Source organism: Protopterus annectens, chromosome 3.part1, assembly GCF_019279795.1.
Source record: "Protopterus annectens isolate FY-2018-M chromosome 3.part1, PAN1.0, whole genome shotgun sequence".
NCBI classification, from domain to species: domain Eukaryota; kingdom Metazoa; phylum Chordata; order Ceratodontiformes; family Protopteridae; genus Protopterus; species Protopterus annectens.
This window is the reverse complement of record NC_056732.1, coordinates 559,709,874-559,729,649: the sequence shown is the minus strand read 5'-3', so window position 1 is coordinate 559,729,649 and position 19,776 is coordinate 559,709,874. Positions and strand designations below refer to the sequence as shown.

At 39.5% G+C, this 19,776-nt stretch overlaps 1 protein-coding gene across 1 annotated transcript in view; it reads left to right on the top strand.

The window, feature by feature from the left end:
* Positions 1–19,776, top strand: part of LOC122797701 (potassium voltage-gated channel subfamily H member 8-like) — a 1,282,601-nt gene that overhangs the window by 302,536 nt on the left and 960,289 nt on the right. The window contains exon 3 of the mRNA XM_044066236.1: positions 10,476–10,607. Within this exon, the coding sequence (XP_043922171.1) occupies positions 10,476–10,607 (132 nt within the window). The remainder of the gene's footprint in view (positions 1–10,475; positions 10,608–19,776) is intronic.

Genomic DNA, 19,776 nt, shown 5'->3' with positions numbered 1-19,776 from the left:
GTGATATAAAAGAACTGGAGCAAGAGGGAGTGTATAAATATTTGGGAACCGATGAAGGATCAACAATAAAACATATACAAATGAGAATAAAACTTAGTAAGGAATACTTTAGAAGACTTAACTTAATTCTGAAAACAGCGTTGACATATAGGAACAAAATTCAAGCTATAAACCAATTTGCTCTTCCTGAACTAACATACAGTTTTGGAGTGACTGACTGGCCCCAAAACGTGTTGGATAGATTGAATAGGAAAACAAGAAGGATGGTTCATGCTCACCAAATGATTTATGAAAATCAGTGCATACCATGATTATATATTCCCCATTCCGAAGGATGGATGGGCCTCCTTGAAATTGATTACATATATAGATCTGCAATTGTAGGACTCCACACATATCTGCTGACCTCACAAGATCCAAATGTAGTGAAAGTTTTGAAACATGAGGAGAATAAATCTAAGATGACTTCTCTCTTTAATTTAGCAGAAGCATATCTGCATCAGGCAGGAATGGAAATCAAACCAGAAGTAGATAAAAATCAGGCAGCAACTGAATGTCACAAAAAAACAAAAGAAAGACTATAAGGTGAAAGACCAGATGAGAAGGCAAGAAATGTGGAAAAAGCATATAGTTGCAAGTATAGAAAACTTCTGGAAGAACCTCATGTTAATCAGGAATGAACATAGGAATGGTTAATGAGAGACAAATTCAAACCAAGAGATGAAAGGTTAATATTGGCAGCCCAAGATAATGGGCTATGTGCACGCTGGTTTACAATGTCCATTGAACACGTGAGAGAAACAGACAAATGTAGGTTTTGTAAAACCAAATTGGAAACAGTTGCACACCTTGTTGCTGCTTGTGATATACTAATGGCAGAAGGACTGTATACTGAAAGACAATAATGTGGCAAGACTATTGCACTGGGGATTCTGCAAACATTGTGGTATTGAAGTGGCTGAAAAACACTGGAAACATGAGCCACAAAGCATCACAGAAAATGATGGTTTATATCACATGGGAACACCCATTACCAACAATTCAAAAGAGAGATGCTAGAAAAACAGATATAGTGGTCCAAGAAAAGAAGATAAAAGTACAATTGATCATTGAAATCACTACACCCAATGACTTCACTACAGTGTCTTGCGTACAGAGAGATACAAAGTCATAAAATATCAGGATCTGCAGGCAGAAACGAAAGCAATGTGGAAGAAAGATACACAAACAGTTCTAATAGTAGTTGGAGCAACAGGTCTTATAAAAAAGAACCTACAATCGTATTTAGATGTTACCAATCCATGTAACCCCATATGAATTGCAGAAGGAGTCATTACTGGGCACATTGTGAGTGCTGCAAAGTGCACTTTTGGCTAACATCAAAGACTGAAACAATATTAATTTCATGAACTTTAATCGTACTTTGACTTAGGAATTGGGTCCATTCCCATCATAGTATTAGAAACCCAAACGATTTGGAGAAATAAAAAAAGAATAGAACTCTTTATCAAGTCTAAACATTAAAATGCCATCCATCATGACCACTGTGCTTCATCAGCTTTGTGGAGTGTACTTATGTCATATGGAACAGAAATCATGTCGCTGCAGTAATTTCAAAGTGTAACAAGCTAAAATAAAACTTTCCAAATGGAGTAATAAACATTGTTACATTTCTGTTGTTTAGGCAACTCAAACTCTCTTATGCATCTAATATGGAGAACATCTTTACCCTGGTCAACTTGGGTGCTCTGTCCTCCAAGGAAGGAAGGATAAACCTATTCCTTTTGATTACATCATTTAAATACTTCAAATAAATGAAAATTCTCAGGTTGACCTTTTTCTTTATGATGGTGCCAGTAGAACACACAAATGTGTAGGATCTGTAACTTTTTCGATTATCCCTACTTGGTGTAGTGAGGATATAATGAACTACATCAGGTTTCAAGTGAATCTTTAATGGCTTTCACTTAAAGAACTCAGTACCACAAAACAAACCAGCAGTTATTTCCTCTAATTCTGGCAGTCAGACTCAGTTTGCATTCAGTGGTTCATATCATCAGATTATTCACACAAGGATAGCACAAGGCAGAGATTCAAACTCATACCTGCATGCTTTACACTAATGGCTAGAAAGTTCCACAGACGTCACAGTTTCCCACCTGTGCTATGAACTTTTGTTTCTGCTTTGAGCAACTACAAAAAGAATTTTCATGATGCTTCTATATGCACCATGTTACATTACAGTTATGTCTGCCCTGTGTCTACCTTAAAAAATGAATGGAGCGACATTATTTTGGTGACATGCCATTTTTCATCTGAGTCAGACTGCGTAATGAAATAGCCCACTAAGAGAATTTCCTTTCCATTTTCCTCATTTCTGATCTTTGTTGTTAATTTTTTCACCACTTTAGTCTTGAATACAAAGGCAAAGTATCTCCCTTGCTTACATTTCTGGCACCTTCTATTCCATGCCAGCGTATTTACTCATTACATTTACAGCTATATTTAGTGCACTTTTTCTGCTTGCAGTCATTTTTTTTTATATTCGCTCAGATGGTTACACTGTTCTTCCCCATGGTTTTTATACTGCTTATTGCACGGTTTTCACTTACATGTGCTTTCACCTCTTATTACGCTTTAATATACACATTCATATTTCATTTGTTCAGACAAATGAGTAATCTGTATAACTTTCTCTGATATTAAGTTTGGGTCTACCTGAATTTTCTCTGTTAAAAGTCATTGTCTGCAATTCATTTTCTCTTTGTCTTTTGTTTTGCTGGTCACCATCTCTCCTGAGTCAATGCCAATGCAATGAATGGTGAGGTGTCATTCTGCAGCTTCACATCAGTCTGAACTGTTGCCTGTTTCCACATGGCATTGGTAGTATTTTCAATTAAGTCTCATTCTTATACCAGGTCTTGCTGCATGGTGTACTTCAGGAGACCAGGGCTGGTGTGTTTAAGTTTGTTGCATCTTTTTTCCATACCGGTTGTATTCTCACACATATATCACAAGAATATATGTTTTTATCTGATTCACAGTCAGTTCAGCAATAGTTGCTAGCTTCATACTATCTAATGCATTATGCGTAACCCCCCACTTAGGTTTTAACCAAGCACAATCAGTCTATCACTGATCACAGTAATCATCATGGTTAAATGATACCAACACGTTATTAAAAATGAAAATGTAAGTTAGCTGTTAATGAGTCAAAACTCTTGACTTTTCCAATTGTTCATTAGCCATGCTGCAACCTTTACAATTGCAGTGAGGTAGTATACAGGTTTGTTATAGATATGATCAGACTGTTAACAGGATAGCAATGGATGAGGTGGCAGTAGGTTCTACCCTTGGCTTAAAATGATTTTATAATAATAGTTAGCCATCATAGCCTTTCCTGACCTGGTTAAATACATTTTATTTCCATTTGTTAACTGGGAGGTGGACTGTTCCAAAGACTTGTTTCAGACATGATCAAGGCCAAGGAGGCAAGGCATTATACATAAATATATACAAAACGTCATCATATTCAGGTGGTACTTTACAACAGAATCCATTATTTATGGTGAATTAAACACTAGTAAAACGGAAGTGTAATCACCTAGGGCTTAATAAAATACTTCCCCACAGTTTTGTGTAGTGATCTGATTCAGACTTTGGACAACATAGGCTTCTTATTATTATATGGTTCAGCAGCTACCTAGAGAAAAGGTCATAAGTGATGAAAAGAAACTCTTCTGTATCTGCAATTTGCCCTAACACTGTTGGTGCCCAACAAGGCTCTCTGCTTGGCTTACTTCTCTTTCCCATTTTCATAAATAATATGGCATAGAACATAGGTAATGGCAGCCAGTTCTAGTGATGTAAAGGAATGAAATCCTGATTCTGACCCACATGACTAGAGTTTAATTAGCTGCTCAGTTCCTTAAAGGAGCTGGTAGGCAGGATTGGCATTCCCATCCTGGGAAGAAGTGATGGAGGGAAGGCAATGAGTACACCCAAGGCCACATACTGTAGCAATCAAAAGGGTTGGACCCAGGCTCTGGGAGCAGATGTGAGGTATATAGTGATGCTAGTGGACAAAAGTCTTTGCTGTGAAAGTCCAAGGCAGCATGCAGTTACATAATGAGAAGGCACAGTGGCTTCCTGCAGTGACAGAGGTCACATGTCCCTAACAAGAGGGAGGCATTAGGTTAAGTGTAGAAATGCTCTTGTACACAAGGTGTTGGCAAGGGCACAATGAATTCTCATGGTTGCCTGAATGATGACACCTCAGAATAGATCTTGCCATAGTGGATGTAGGGATGATCCCTACCATTACTGAATGAATGCACTCCCACCCTATGTGTTGCAGAAATTAAAACAGCTCAGACTGTTGGTATAACCATTGACACAGAGGCATAAAGTAGAGTAGCCGGAAAGGAACTCACAAACTTCTCTACTACCCCAACTGCCATCCCTAACTAAGGTAATTAATTGAAGAGCTTCTCCTTAGAACCTCAAACAATCTCTTCTGTATTTATCTATAGTCCCATGAACTTCAATAAATTTGGTGACCCAGTGTTTGCACCTCAGTGATAAAATATGGAATAAGTTCACTTTTGAGATAACAGCTGCCAAAAATAAGTAGATGCTCAAATGCATTTTGGCCCTTCATCTATGTAGAAATTGAATACACAACTACGTATTAACCTAAGTCTTTGATTCTCTTACTATAAAACCCATATAAAACCATAGATATATAGCAATTGTTCTGCAAAACTGCTGGACTTATCAACTGACGTAAGTTATAACTAGTCCTTTTCACTTGGTAAATATGCTACTAATTTGAGTTACTATTCCCTTTAGAAAATGTACTTTGTGTAACACATATAACTTTATAATTTATTTTGCTCTGCTTACAAGTACAGTACATTGCATTACTTTACTACCATAGTATGCTAATTGAGCTATGTTGTGTGTATTATTGAACTGTATAAGCTTAGTGTAACTTCCTGTTTAGGGCAGCACATTATTAGCTATGTCTTACATATCATTTAACCATATAATACAGACTGTGACCTAATATTTTACTGCTGCTGTGTAATGTCTTAAGAGTTGTGTCCCCTGCGTTCAGATGCAAATGGGACTTCTCATTGCCAAATGCAAACAAACAAGCAAATACGTAAATAAATAAATAAAATAAAAGGAAATAAAAGAAAATGGTGGCAGGTATGATTACATTTAAATACATTCAGGGATTCTCAACATGCTTGTGTAACCCTGTGCTGAGGAAGCCTGACTGTTTTCTCTAATTTGCAGAATTATTTGGGCCTCATAATAGAGGCCTTTATTATTCCACCTTTGCAAAGGATTATTCTCTTCACCAGCTGGTAACCTACCCAGTCCTTCATAGGCCTGCACCACATAGTACTTTCTGTCCCATACAAAAATATTGTGTATCATCATTAAGTTCAATATGAAGAACATTTTTTTTTCAAATCTCAGTGATAATGACTTTGAAAATATTATTTCGAAAAGAAAATAACCAGTAGGAAGACTTGCTTATAAGTTGATTGTTGTAAAAATCTTAATACAATTTAGAAATTATTAGGACAGGCATACAGTAACCAAAGTGCTTTAGAGACAGATCATTATGACAAATTTTAAAGAATGTTCTGATTGTCTAGTCTCGCATGGCATCCACCAGTGCCTCACAAAAATCAGTAGGCTCTGGGGAGGTGGGAGAGATTAAATAAAATATTGGTGGTAGTGACTGCCATGAATCTATCAAAGGGAGAGGGATTGAATCCCCAGTCTTGAGCAGCAGTCCCTCCAGATGTCACTGAATACCTGCTGTAGGTACTATCAAGGAAGATTACTTAGTCCTGTACAGCAGTACGTGCTCATGAGGTTATGAGCAAGTGTTGCAAGTGCCATCATGGACTGGGACAGACAGAGTATTATGTAATATAAATGTTCAAATCACATATTTTTAAGCAAAAGATTTTAAAATTGTCCATTTCAACGTATCACATGATGGAGAAAGGAAATATCTGCATTTTGATAAATCTAAGTACTTCTTTTCTCTCAGCTGCATAACACATCATAGATAATTGCATATTTAGGTAAGGAGAGCATAAGTGGTTAGGCCCCCATGTGACAGTGCAAGGGGCATGTACCACCATAAGTGGTACATCCCCCACGTGGTACTGCAAAGGGCTTGCACCTTCATAAGTGGTACATCCCCCACGTGGTAGTGAAAGGGGCTTGTCCCTTTATAAGTAGTACATCCCCCATGTGGTAGTGCAAGGTGCTTGTCCTTTCATAAAATGTTACTTTCATGCAGTTCTGTATCTGCAGTCTTATATCACAACTGTGTATGTGTGTGCATGCGTGCATCCCAAAGAATTCTCTACCTCTTCTTTTTTTTAAACAAAGAAAGCTTTATTGATTTGTCACTTATGACATAGGCAATCATACATTTATAAAAATGAAAATAAACCCTAATAACATATTTTCAGTCGCACACATTATACATTATATACAATTTTCTATAGAGTCATTTTCACTCGAACATTACATAGTTCATTCAGTTTCTGCCTTCCCTTAAACCTCATTTATTTATTTATTTTACATTTGTTTGCTGGGAAAGTCTGACTGGACAAAGGTTCAATTTTAGTGGAGGCCCGGGAGAAAAGCTCTATTACAAAAAAGAATATATCAAACTTTATAGAAGTTATCAATGTACATAGTCATAACATGAGCATACAGATAGTATTTACCCAATTCTGGTATATAAAGACCTCAGGTGAATGCTTTATCATAGCAATGATATTACAGTAAACATGCTATGAATGCGTTATAATACAAGTAGTTTAAAGGATAAGAGTAGGTTGGCAGTCAGTAAGCAGTGGATGGCTACCTATGCAGATGTAGCTTTAGCCTGGAGAAAAACAGGTACAACGCCAGGAGTTGGCCAAGTGTGTTGTAAGTAGCTTTATAAACTGTGCTGTGGAGGAGATGGAAGTAATGGAGTCTGTTAGTTTATTCCAAATTTTAGGAATAATGTTTGAAATGAGTGATTCCCCAGCTGAGTTGTTAGTTCTTGTGGTGTCCAGGAGTAGTCTGGTAGTGGAGTGGAGGATTCTATAAGTGACATATGGTTGTATAAGATTTTGGAGAGGGGTAACTTTATCAGGTTAATGAAGGATTTTGTGGGCAAAGGTTAATTGTCTAAAGAAGAGGGGTTGAGGACGTTCTAACCAATTTAGTTTAAGAGCAGCACAGTATTGAGACCTGTGTGTGGCATCAGTGGCAAATTTGCCAATTTCATTGTAGCAGGTTTCAATCTTGTTTAGGTCAGTTTTACGAAGGTTGATCAGAATTGGGGAGGCATATAGGAGAGCTGACAGGAGTTGTATACAGGCTATAGTAACTTTTGTGGTTCTAGTGACAAATTGTTTGTTTGCAAAGAAGACCTAGTTTCTTATGAACCTTCTTAATGGTTTGAGCAATGTGAATGTCAAATTTTAAGTTGTCAATTTCAATACCAAGCAGTTTAGTATGAGTTATTGGGGAGATGATGGTTTTGTTTTTGGAATCTATAGTAAAAGTTAATAAGGATGGGGGAGATCTAGTGGGATGGAAGACAAGATTTCTCCTCTAAAACATTATTCCACTTGTATTGTTCCCACAATTCTAGTTTTTCTATACAATTTGTTCTACCCTTTTCTAAAGATTCCACTTCATTTTCTTTCATCTCTGCTACTATATTCACTACTTCTAATATGGTCAGGTTAGACTTCGATTTCCATTTTTTAGTAACTGCTTTTTTTATGGTAGCCACGAGAATTAAATTCAACAAGAAATTACTATGTCTAAGCAATTCAGATCCTGTATCACAGCTCAAAAAAATAAAATAATTTTCCTAGTAACACTCATTTGCTCATGCAGTATTTCTGACAAAGTAGTCTGCAGGGGAATTTTTAGTCTGCCAATTCATTGCATTCCGAAAAAAAAAATTCCCAATTCCCTCTTTCTTCCCTATCATACCTCCAACATTGCAATCTACCACAGGGAAAATTGTGTGGGGTCTGTCTGGGTTATAAAAATATCTTTGTGATCACTTCCAAGCAAAAATCCTAAATCCTCAAGACTTTGTTGTATATTTGGGGGACATGCATATGTCTTCCCATTGTTTCTTTGTGAATTGCTTATCAAATCTCATTTATCAATCGTTTCTAACCTTCTCTGATTGATTCTTATAGTTATCATACAACATTTAATATGCCCTACTGATTATCCCTTTAACAATTCTTTATATCTTTGGAACATATCCACTAAGAACTGAAAGAGGAACAGATAACTAAAGACACAGTAGGAGTCCTGCAGAAGAATAGCCAGTTAACCACTGTCATTGTGTACTACCTATGTCGATTAAAGAGTAAGGCAAAATAAAAAAAGCTTGCTTACTGCACCTTGTAAAGAGTGTGGTACACTTAATCTAATGCACGTAGGGGGGGGGGGTGAAATGATCTACTGGGAAGTGGGAAGGGGACTGTATTCCTCCCAACAGATATCAAACAGGGTAGATGGAAGACAAATGAAAGAATGCTTCAAGTCAGTGTTGGCATTATTAGTATAAACAAAGACTGGATAAACTGAGCAAGCATGACAACCATTTTTCTGACTATTTCTCATGTAACAGCTTCAATTCCCTATATGCAAAGCTGCAACCAGTAGAGACATTGTATGAGGTCTATGTACCTGACAGCCTACTTAAAAGTGAACAATATAATAAGAGTATGTATCAGAAAAAGCATCTAATTCTTACATCTTACAACAGATACATCTTCAAGCCCATTAAGAAATATTAAAATGTCAAGTAAAAGAAACACATGAACACTGAAACTGAAAGTAGCAATGGGGTCAATTTAAATATTCTGAAAGTAAATGTCAGAAAAGGCAGATGGTAGATATCATGGAAGAAAGAAAAGTGACTTCTCCAATTAAAATGAGCAAACGACCTTCATCAAATCTGCTAATTATCACAGCAAATGAATGCTCTCATAAATTACCTGCAGAAAAAGAACAGAGTGGAACATGAAACCTAGCCCAGTGATTTGTGTGTGTGTGTATGTGTGTGCATGCTTGTGTGTGTGTGTGTGTGTGTGTGTGTGTGTGTGTGTGTGTGTGTGTGTGTGTGTGCGTGCATGCGTGTGTGTGTGTAAGTTTATGTACACACACACACACACACACACACACACACACACACACGCACACACACACGTAATGTTGCATTTATGTTTCACAACCTTATGATTATTGTTTTGATTTATGCACCCTCCCGTTTTTAAATGTTTGGGGTCAAATAATCATGTGCTATTAAAGAAAACTTGATTTTTTTCAGAATAAACCTATGTGTATAAGTGAAAGTGAGTGTGTTCATACCTCAGCTAAGTTTTCGCAGAATGTCCATATTTGTGCCTCATATTCTTTACTCTGTTCCTTATAAAAATAGTATTTTTCTGTCAAATCATTGAGGAATGAAATCACTAAATAATGACATACATTTGAGTTTGACACTTCATATCCTTCAATAAATGCAGTCTAACTCAAATCCTGTTCTTCTAACAACTTTCCATGTTTATGATAGCAATATTTAAAATGTGTCTCTATTTTGGACCTTTGTTCCCCCATTATTTTAAACTTTGTCATATCATTAAAATTTGTTAAGCAGGGAAGTGAAATGGGGTTTACATTTAAATTGCCAAGGGAAGTTTCGGTGACCATGGGTTGTTGAATGACATTTGGCCGACCCATGTTGTTGATCCTTCCCTTGTGCGAGTTCCATTTCAATGAATGCTCAGTGCATTCGCAAAGATGAGGTCAGTCTTTGAAGAGTGGGGATCGGGAAATGTACCTTTTTCCCCACTGTAGTGCAATCTCGGAGTTGGAATATAAATTTTGCAGGGGGGTGGCGGATGCAGCCCCCCATGAGGGTGCAGGGGGGCTTACCCCCTGTAAAATCCTCATGTTACATCTGGTGCAGTGTAGGACTGCATTCTACTAAAGTCGAGTAGGTCAAATTTGCATGTTAATATGCACATTTTACATTTTGCATGTCGGTACACACAGTTTTCAGGTTTTCAAGTCAATATTACCACATTTCAGCCAACTGCATTTCATACTTATGATAGTAAACCGTGAAATGGTCCAACAACTGTTTACGTCTGCATTTCATAGATGACAGTTGCAGATATGTGTTGTGTAACACTTTTAAGACTAACTATACTGTTTACCACATGCTCCTAAGGACCCTTTTTGCAGAATACAGCAGACAAAATTAATGATTTCTAATCAGGATTTCCTTTACAGACAATGATTCTTGTTGTCTAATGTATGATATCAACATCTGGTGTACGTGCATTTCTTTAGATTTTTCTCTTGATGTACATAACTATCTCTAACATAATATTTTTCTTTTTCAGGTGTAAAATTTTGGTGCTTACTGGACATTGTGCCTATCAAAAATGAAAAAGGAGATGTGGTTCTTTTCCTTGCCTCATTTAAGGATGTTACAGACACAAAAGTGAAGATTACACATGAAGAGAAAAAAGAAGGTTTGTACAATCTCTTTCTCATAAGCACAAACCTCGTCACTCCCACAGATAATGATGCTACTCTTCTATGGATCTTTAAAAAAGTACTTTAGTATTACTGATTCCAAACAAAAGTCAGTGCTAAAAGCAGTAATATGAAATGAGTCGTGCTTTATAATTCCACTGATGTTTAGGATGTTATGGTCTATGACCGTTGAATGGAATTGATATGGAACTTTGACTCATTATCTAAGATTGCGAATTCATTGCGCTATGAATTTGTATCTATAGGTTACTGCGAATGATGCATATTCATCTGCTTCCACTTGATTTAGTTATGTTGACTAACGTTGCCAAAAGTGAGCATGAAGTGGGGGTGAGGATCCTGCCTACGCCAACATATGCCAGGGATCCATGCTAACTCTGGAAAGGATTTATGTGCTGTTGTTAGTCAGTGTGAACTCACCATAAAGTCCAGCGGCCCTACTGGCTGCCCGGCATCTACGTTGCCCATCTTTATTTACCTGGGTTAGTTCTGTTGATCGAAAGCTAGATTTAAAACTAATCAACCTGCCAGACATGAACTGAGAATTGCTACACTCAGTATAGGTTCACTGATAGGATGTAGCTTGTAAGTGGATGGCATGATGGTGAGGAGGAGGATGAAGATTCTTTGTATCCAGAACACAAGCTGGAAGGGCAATGCAGAAAATCCAATTGGCTTGGGATCCAGAGTCTACTATTCAGGGGGAGGAGAGACAAAAAATATTGAGGGAATTGTGGTGAGGGATAGACCAGAAGGCAGTGAGGATGTCATCATAAATAGTGACAGACTAATGGTAATCAGACTGGGTCCCTATCAGTTGATCACATTTTCAGAAACTACAACTCCATATGGTCAAGATCATATGATTGAGTTTTTGAAAACTCAAGGCTTTTGAATGGAGATTGCAGTACAGCGAGGATTGGGAAATTTACCCTTTTCTTCACTGTAGTGCGATCTTGGAGTTAGTATATATACTTTGTAGGGGGTGGGGGGTGCAGGGGGGCTTGCCACCCTGCATAAATGAAAAAATGGTCGATTTCTGTTTTGTTTTGTTTTTTTTTTCCAATGTTTGAGTTTTTGGAAACTTGATCTTATCTTATTCAATATTTTTTTTGTTTCCAAAAAGTCAGTCATCTAACATAGATCCATCAGACTCCAGAGTAAGGTAGGGCACTATTCATAATCTCAGCTTATGTCCTACATTAAGGTTGTGATAGCAAAGAAAGGAGTGCATACAACTAGTGGGGGCAGGAGCTATTATATATAAAAAAGGACAACATGAGTTGGTATTGATAATGGGGTGTGGGGCTGAATGTCCATATCAGGACAGACATAACAGAATAGGAGGACTGACTAGGTATACAGAGGTGAAGCAACAGGAGTAAAAATGCCTGGCATATAACTTAATAGTGGCCAAAACATGGTTCAGTGAGAGAGGCAATCACATGATTACATAGCAACATCAGGTAGACTTCCTCCAAATTTGACTTTCTCCAAGTCAGCAATTGCAAAGTCATCCCTTGTGAAACAAATATCTCACAGCATAAACACTGGTTGCTAAATTGAGCAGCAAGTAGTGGTCAAAGAAGGCTCTAAGGTCAATAGAAACTAGGCTGAAGACCTGGCCATTGAGTTGAGAGAAACACAAGCTTTAGTACCTCAGGAAGAAAAGGAAATAAATGGAGTTGAAGCAGAATGGCAGCTCATCAAAACAATATGTGTTAGGACTATATAACATGTATCTGGTTAAGCCAGGTATGTAAATAAGGTAAATAAGGAAAGCAGGTGCTGAAATGCAGAAGTCCAGGAAGTTATCAAAAGATGGATGCAGGAAAAGTAGGAGATAAAACATATGGACCAGGCTAAGAAGGAATACTGGATGGTTAACAAAGGAAACAGTTGCAATAGCAAAGAAAGAGGCATTAAGGAGAACTCTACCAATTTCTGGAAAGTGATTCAGCAGAGAGCACAAAGAAACTGTCAGGTTTCAAGAAAATGATAGAAAGATAAAGAAGAGCAATCAGACATCATTCATAAGTGATGACAGCAACAACCTGATCACCAGACTGCAGGACATCAAAGGCAGATGGAAGGAGTACTTCCTCCAGCTTCTGAATGAAGAAAACCCCACAGAAGTTGTACTGCACCAGAAACAAGAACAGCACTAAGGAAAGTGAAGTCAGGCAAAGCAGCAGACTGAGATAAAGTCATGGCAAATATAACCAAGATGCTCGGTGAGTTACTGGAGGAATGCCTCCATAGGGTACTTATAGCAGTATGGAGAGAGTGGCATATATCAAATGGCTGGAGAATAACCATTCTAGTGCAAGTGTACAAGACCAAAGGGGACGTTGACTCTTGCAGGGAGTACAAAAGGTATCAATCTTCTGTTACACTATATGAAAGCTGTAGTGAGGGTGATTCAGAAATGATTATGCAGAGTAGTACAAAGAAAGATTGGAGGTGAGCAGTTCAGATGCAGATTAGGATGCAGCACAAGTGATGGGAAGATAGTTGAGAAAATGGTAGGGATGAAGAAAAACTCCAACTGGGCATTCCTATACATGGAGAAAATGTATAACAAGGTTCCAAGGAATTCCCAGAAACACGGACAGAATTAATGCAAGATATGTACAAGGACCCACTGACACAAGTATAAATAGTGTACAGATTCTCAGAGTGTTTCCCAATAAGACTGGGTGTGTGTCGGGGTTTAACTCTAAGGCCACTGTTGTTAATACTGGTAATGCACAACACCAGCAAACATGTTGGAAAGGACAGATCAACAAAGTTGCTGTATGTAGATGATGTGGCATTACAGGTGGACTCTTGAGAATGACCTTCAGCAAATGTTAGAGGAATAGAACGCAAAACCAAAAGTACACAGGATGAAACTGAGTGCATATAAGATGGTTGTAATGGCAGCGAATGGGGAAAATCAGAAGGTGCTGAGAACTGAGCTAGATGGAAAAACAGTGGAACATGTTAACATCTGTTAGTATCATGTAGGGGTGAATTAGGAGCGGGGAAATTTGAATAAGGAAAACAAAGCTAGAATCAGAGGGGCTGCAGCCAGCTGGCACAGAGTATTGAGGATGTTGTGAGACATAATAATTCAAAAGATGCTGAAAAGGAAGGTGTAGAAAACATTGGTACAATCAGTACTACTGAGTGGTACAGAAACCTAGGCAGATAGAATAGCTGAGGTAGCTGGAGATGATGGAGATGAAGAGCCTGAGATGGGGAGTAGGATGCACATTGTGGGATATATGAAGAAATAAGGATATCAGATCAGAAGGCCAAGTAGGTTCCAAGTGCAGAGGAGGTGAAAGAGAACATGTCATAGTGCTTCAGTCATATGTGTAGTAAAGAAGGCGATGATTTGGGACACTCATAAAGAAGACAAGAAGAAAAGAGATGGATGTATTGTGTGAAAGAAGACCCACAACTATCAGATATGACGACTGAAGAAGGTAGAAGAGTGGCATCAAATTTAAAGAGATAGCAGCCATTGGCATGACACCCTGACCCCATGTAGAAAATGGAAAAAAGGGGGTTGATGACGATGATGATAAGCAGCAATGTAGAGAAACGTCATTATCAGCTAAACTGCATGTTTCTGAATCGATTAGTGATTACAAGTTAAGATGCACTTTGAAGTGGTAATCACTGTCACTGGCCAATGCATTGAACTGGCACAGGCACCCCTTTCATTTACTCTCCTCCACAGACACTCCCCCGCCATGCACACATTCACACACATCTCCAGACCTGTTAACTGCAGCTAACTGAACAGATCACCCATTATTTTGAAATAATCTCCATAGCCATGACACGGACGAATCCAATCAGTCATTAACACCAGACGTTAGAGTTTAACAATTGTACATGCTTAGTTGTAGTTTCTTGCTGCAAAATATGTTGTCTATTAATTTTAAGTGCATTAATACCTACATATTACAGCCAGTGCTCATTAGTCTAGGGGAAGTTGAATGGTATGGAAGCCTACCACCCCATATCCCCAGTATACATTCAAACACACACACACACACACACACACACACACACACACACACACACACACACACACACACACACACACACACGTGTGGGTGCACCCACACATACACTCATATCTCTGCAAACACTTACACAGGCAGCCACATGCATACACACTTGCACTCACATCCCCAAAACTTTCTGTCTGCTAAACTCCCCTGGGCATTCTTTGACCTGAATTTATCCATTGAAAGTTATCAGTGAATACAAACTTTTGGTTGTGTTAATTAACATGGCTGGTGAGAGTGATTTATGCAATCAACTTGCCCTGTGAATTGCTCAGTTGTATAAATCAATTACCACAAGCATTTCTGAGGGAGAGTAAACGACTCAGTATCATATTCCTTTTCCCCAGAATGCCTCATTTATATTTACATTAAGCCAAAAAGTCAACCAATAACAATGCTGCATCTCATTGAATTAATGCACTGCAGTAGAACTCTCTCTGAATCAAAAATGGCTACCACCAATGATAAAGAGGACTTCCTGCTGGTGGTAATAGGTTCATAGGTTCATACTAGGCTATCTGCCCTAGGGCATTTATAAGCCTAGCCAGAATGTGTTTGGCTTTTGCCACCCATTTTAAATTTATTTTGCTATGTCCTTTTTCGAGGTTAGTATACTGTGCCTCTGTCTAACAGTGACACAGAAGTGATACCCTGGGTAAACCTACGATCTCCCATCCACTCATCAAGATTCCTCTTGAAGAGAGTCAATGAGGGACTCTGCCTAACCTGGACTGGGATTTTATTCCAGAGTTATGAATCTGTCCCTCCAGCATGTCCTATTTATTTCAGTGCTGAGGTTCAAGTCTCTCAAGCACGTAGCTCGATGGGATTTGGATTTTCTGAGGTGCAGCATGTCCATTAATTCCGGGTTAGACATGGCTTTATACGTCAGGCACAGATCGCCTCTGAACAGGCGGTATGCCACTGAGTAGAGCTGGAGTTTCTTTAACCGGGCAGCATATGGCATCTGTTTGAGCCCTGTGATCCTCTTGGTGAGGTACTTTTGGGGTCTTTCCAGTTGCTGCAGGTGTCTGGTAAGGTACATCCCAAAAGGGGCATTGTACTCAATTATGGGCCTGATGAGGGATGAGGAAAGAGACACGATGACCTCCCTGATCTAGATGTGAATCCCTTCATGATTAGGTGGGCTATATAAAATGTTTTTCTAACCACTTTGGCCACGTGGTTGTCAAATGAGAGATTGCTATCAACTTGGGTCCCCAGGTCCCGAATTACTTCTTCTGTACTTAATGGATTACCACCTATGTGGTAATTTGTGGCACTTTGTTTTTGCCAAAGGGATGACTATACACTTTTGGCATTTAGCTTGAGGCCATGGCTCTGGCACCAGTTGTCTGTTTCTATGAGGCCCTTTTGGAGGATGCTTGTGTTGGCTGGAGAGTCGATTATGGCGCCCAGTTTGCAGTCATCTGCGAACTTGGTCAGCCACAGTCCTTCCGTGTTGGCCTGTACCTCCGAGAAATATATACCGAACAAGAGAGGTCCCAGGACTGAGCCTTGTGGGACACCACTTGTAACTGGTTTGGAGTCTGACATGGCTCCAGCAATTCTAACCATGTGGGTTCTGTCCTTGAGCCAGTTTGCAATCCATCTAGTGACATAGGGGTTTATATTTAAGCTGGTGAGCTTATCTATAATACCCGAGTGGGGTATTGTATCGAAGGCTTTTGTGAGGTCCAGGTAGGCTGTGTGGACCACCTTCCCCTCGTCAATGGTGACTGTTTCAAAGAAATCAACCAGGTTTCAGAAGCAGGATCTGCCCTTAACAAAGCCGAACTGGGTAGGATCCAGTGTCTGTAGGTCCCCAATATCTTTATTTATGAGGTCCATGATGATCCTTTCCATAGCTTTGCAGACCAAGCTAGTCAGGCTTATGGGGCGATAGTTTCCAGGATCCGTTGAGGCACCACCTTTATGGAGAGGGACCACTGTTGCTGTATGCTACTCTTTGGGCACATATCCTGTAATAAGGCTGAGATTGAACAGTAGTTTTATGTTTGGGTTTAGCTCTTCTTGGAGTTCATGTAGGACGCAGCCCATGACACCGTCTGGTCCCATTGACGCTGTGTTTTTTGCTTTGGAGAGGGCATCGCTTACCTGAGCATCTGAGATGTCAGGTGGGCAACACTCTGCTGGGATAGATATTTGCCCTTTTGGTGGGGAGGTGGGGAGAAGTTTGCGCTGAACCTGTCAGCTAGCATGTTGGCAATGTCATTGGGTTCGGTGTATTTTTTGTCATTTTGGACTGATTCTGAGCATATCTGGGAATTCCCACCCAGGTTACTAACATAACTAAAGAAAGCCTTGTGATTATCCTTAGTGTCCTGTGCAATTTTTCTCTCGAAGCTGTCCTTATATGATTTTATGAGTGCCCATAGTTTTTTGCTAATACTGATCAGAGATGCCTTCCCTTTTTGGGATTTTGCTCTATCATGTAGTAGCTTCCTCCTTCTATTGTATAGTTTGTTTATGGCTGGGGTCCACCAGACAGGACGTCTGCCTTTGGAGGATTGGGTCTTGGTTTTATTTGGGATTGCATGAACCATGCCTTCCTGAAGGTGTTCATAGAATGCATTTATAAATGATTCTGCGGTCTGGGCCATATTTTCCACAGGCCCGGGGGCTTTGAAGGATTCCACCTCGGTTTTGAGGAGTGTCAAATTTGCTTTAGAGAAGTTTTTCACTGTGGTTTTCTGGGCAGGGGGTGGGGTCATGATGTGAATATCCAGTGAGATTAGTTTATGGTCTGATCTTACCAGTGAGGGATACACTTCTGGTCTGGAGCATAAAGTCCCCATGTTGGTGATGATCAGGTCCAGTATGTTTTCCCCTCTTGTGGGAGTGGTAACAAGTTGTTCCATAGCATTTGAGTTTATAAATTCTAGGAACCTTTGGGCTAGGGTGTTGGAGCTAGAGTATTGCTCCCAGTCTATGTTTGGGTAGTTGAAGTCGCCCAATATAATAGTGTTTGGAGAGACCTTCATATTTTCCAGTGTTCTCAGGAAGGCCGAGTGGGGTTCCTGGGTTTGGGAGGGTGGTCTGTAGCAGGCTATAAACTGGAAGGCAGTTTTACCCACTGTTAGTTGCACATGGATAGTCTCTGATGCTTCGTGCTGTGCCACCAACCTGGAGGTGTGGGTATCTTTGACGAATATTGATACTCCCCCTCCTTTTGTGGTTCGGTCCAAGATTTGGGTCCGAAAAGCATGGTATGAGGTATAACCTGGTAGTGCTGGGGTGCTCTCGGGAGCCTTGAACCAGGTTTCTGTTACTGCACAGATATCGATGTTCTCCATGCTTAGGAGAGTTTCGAGTGCATGCATTTTGAGGTTTAGACTTCTGGCGTTGAGTAGCATTACTCTTAGTTTCTTATCCCTTGTGATACCTATGGAGGTGGGTTTGTCTTTTGAGTCTTGCCTAAAAAAGGCACTATGGGGGTAGCAAGAGCCTTTGCCAATATCCAAAAGCCCAGGGGTGACAGGTGCAAGCCGTCCCTAGCGAAGCATCGTGGCTTGTCGAGCATGTCATCCCAGGCTGACAGGCATTGGATCCCCTTTGTAGTCCATACTTAAGCCAATTGTTGAAATTGATCATCTTGTCTTCATATTGTGGCATCATTCTTGGTGAGGGTAAGATGCTACTCAAGGTCAGGGTCATACCGGCCTGGGCTACATGCTCAGAGAGCTCCTCTATGTCTCTTTTCATGTAGCCCAGGGAGGTACGTCTCAGGTCATTCACACCAGCATGGACAATGACTGAGTCATATTTGTACTTGCCTTAGAGTGACCTGAGGGTTTGTGTTATGTGGCAGATCCTAGCGCCTGACAGGCAGCTCACCGTGACCTTCTCCTTGTTCAGCCTGGTGAGCGGGACGTCAGTGTGCCTGACGATAGAGTCACCTATTACAAGTGTATCAGGTGTCTTGTTTAGCCTTAAGGGCTGTGACTGTTCGACACACTGGCTTTGTGAGCTATGTGTTACACCTGTTTTGTTTTGGGGTAGCAGTTGCTTGGGTGTCTGCTTTGGAGGTCTCTGCTGCTTAGGCAGATTTTTATTTAGAGCCTCCGAGTACGTTTTTGTGTGTTTATGTGTTTGGTTTGCTGTCGTGGTAGGTCTATGTGAGACTGGAATTGTAGTGAGTGTGGTTTCCTTCTTCTCCTGACTGATTACGCCAGTACTGAGTTGAGAGAGCTTAGCCTCCAGTTTGGCTATATGGTTGCATCTCTCACATGTGTTGGAATTTGTTGGGAGGAGTAGAGGGTTGTCTGTACTTTTTTTTTTTTTTTTTTTTTTTTTTGCTTGTTCGTGGTTTTTTCTCTCTACATGAGGTAGTTGTAACATTGCCTCAAGTTTCCCAGATTCACCAGCTGGACCGGAGAGGAGACTGACAACTGACCTTTGGACATTTTTTTTTTTTTTATTTTACATTTGTTGACCGGGCTAGTCCAACTGGATACATATCCATTTTCAGTGGAGGCCCGGGGAGAAAAGCTCCAGTTAAAAAAAACATAGTAAAAAACAGTGAAAAACATACTACAAAACTTACAGAAATATTTAATACAAAAATTAGAAAAAGGCATTAGTATGAAATAAATTCATCTTAGTTTAACAATATTTAAAAAAGGAGTAGGAAAAAATGAGTGGAAGAGTTAAGCATGGTAAGTAGTACTTGTGAGTGATAGTGTTAGAAATCAAGAAGGAAGGCTAGTATAAAGAATGGTAAATGCAGGGTTGAGGTTAAGAAAAATGTGTTTTGAGGATATCAGATAATTAGAGAAAAAAAAAACAGTTAGTCAGGATTGGTATAAGAGCATAACCAGTGGTTAGAGAAGAAAAGTTTTAGGTTAGTTTTAAATAGTGAGAGAGAGGTTAGGGTTGTCAGTTCTTGTGGTAATTGATTCCATATTTTACCAACTGAATTAGAGAATATGGAGTCACCTGCTAAGTTATTTGATAAGCAAGTATGAATCAACATTTTGTTAGCAGAGCGCAGATTCCTCAAGTTATTGTATGGTCTTATGAAGGTAGAGAGAATTGGGGTGTTGTTGGGTTGGTG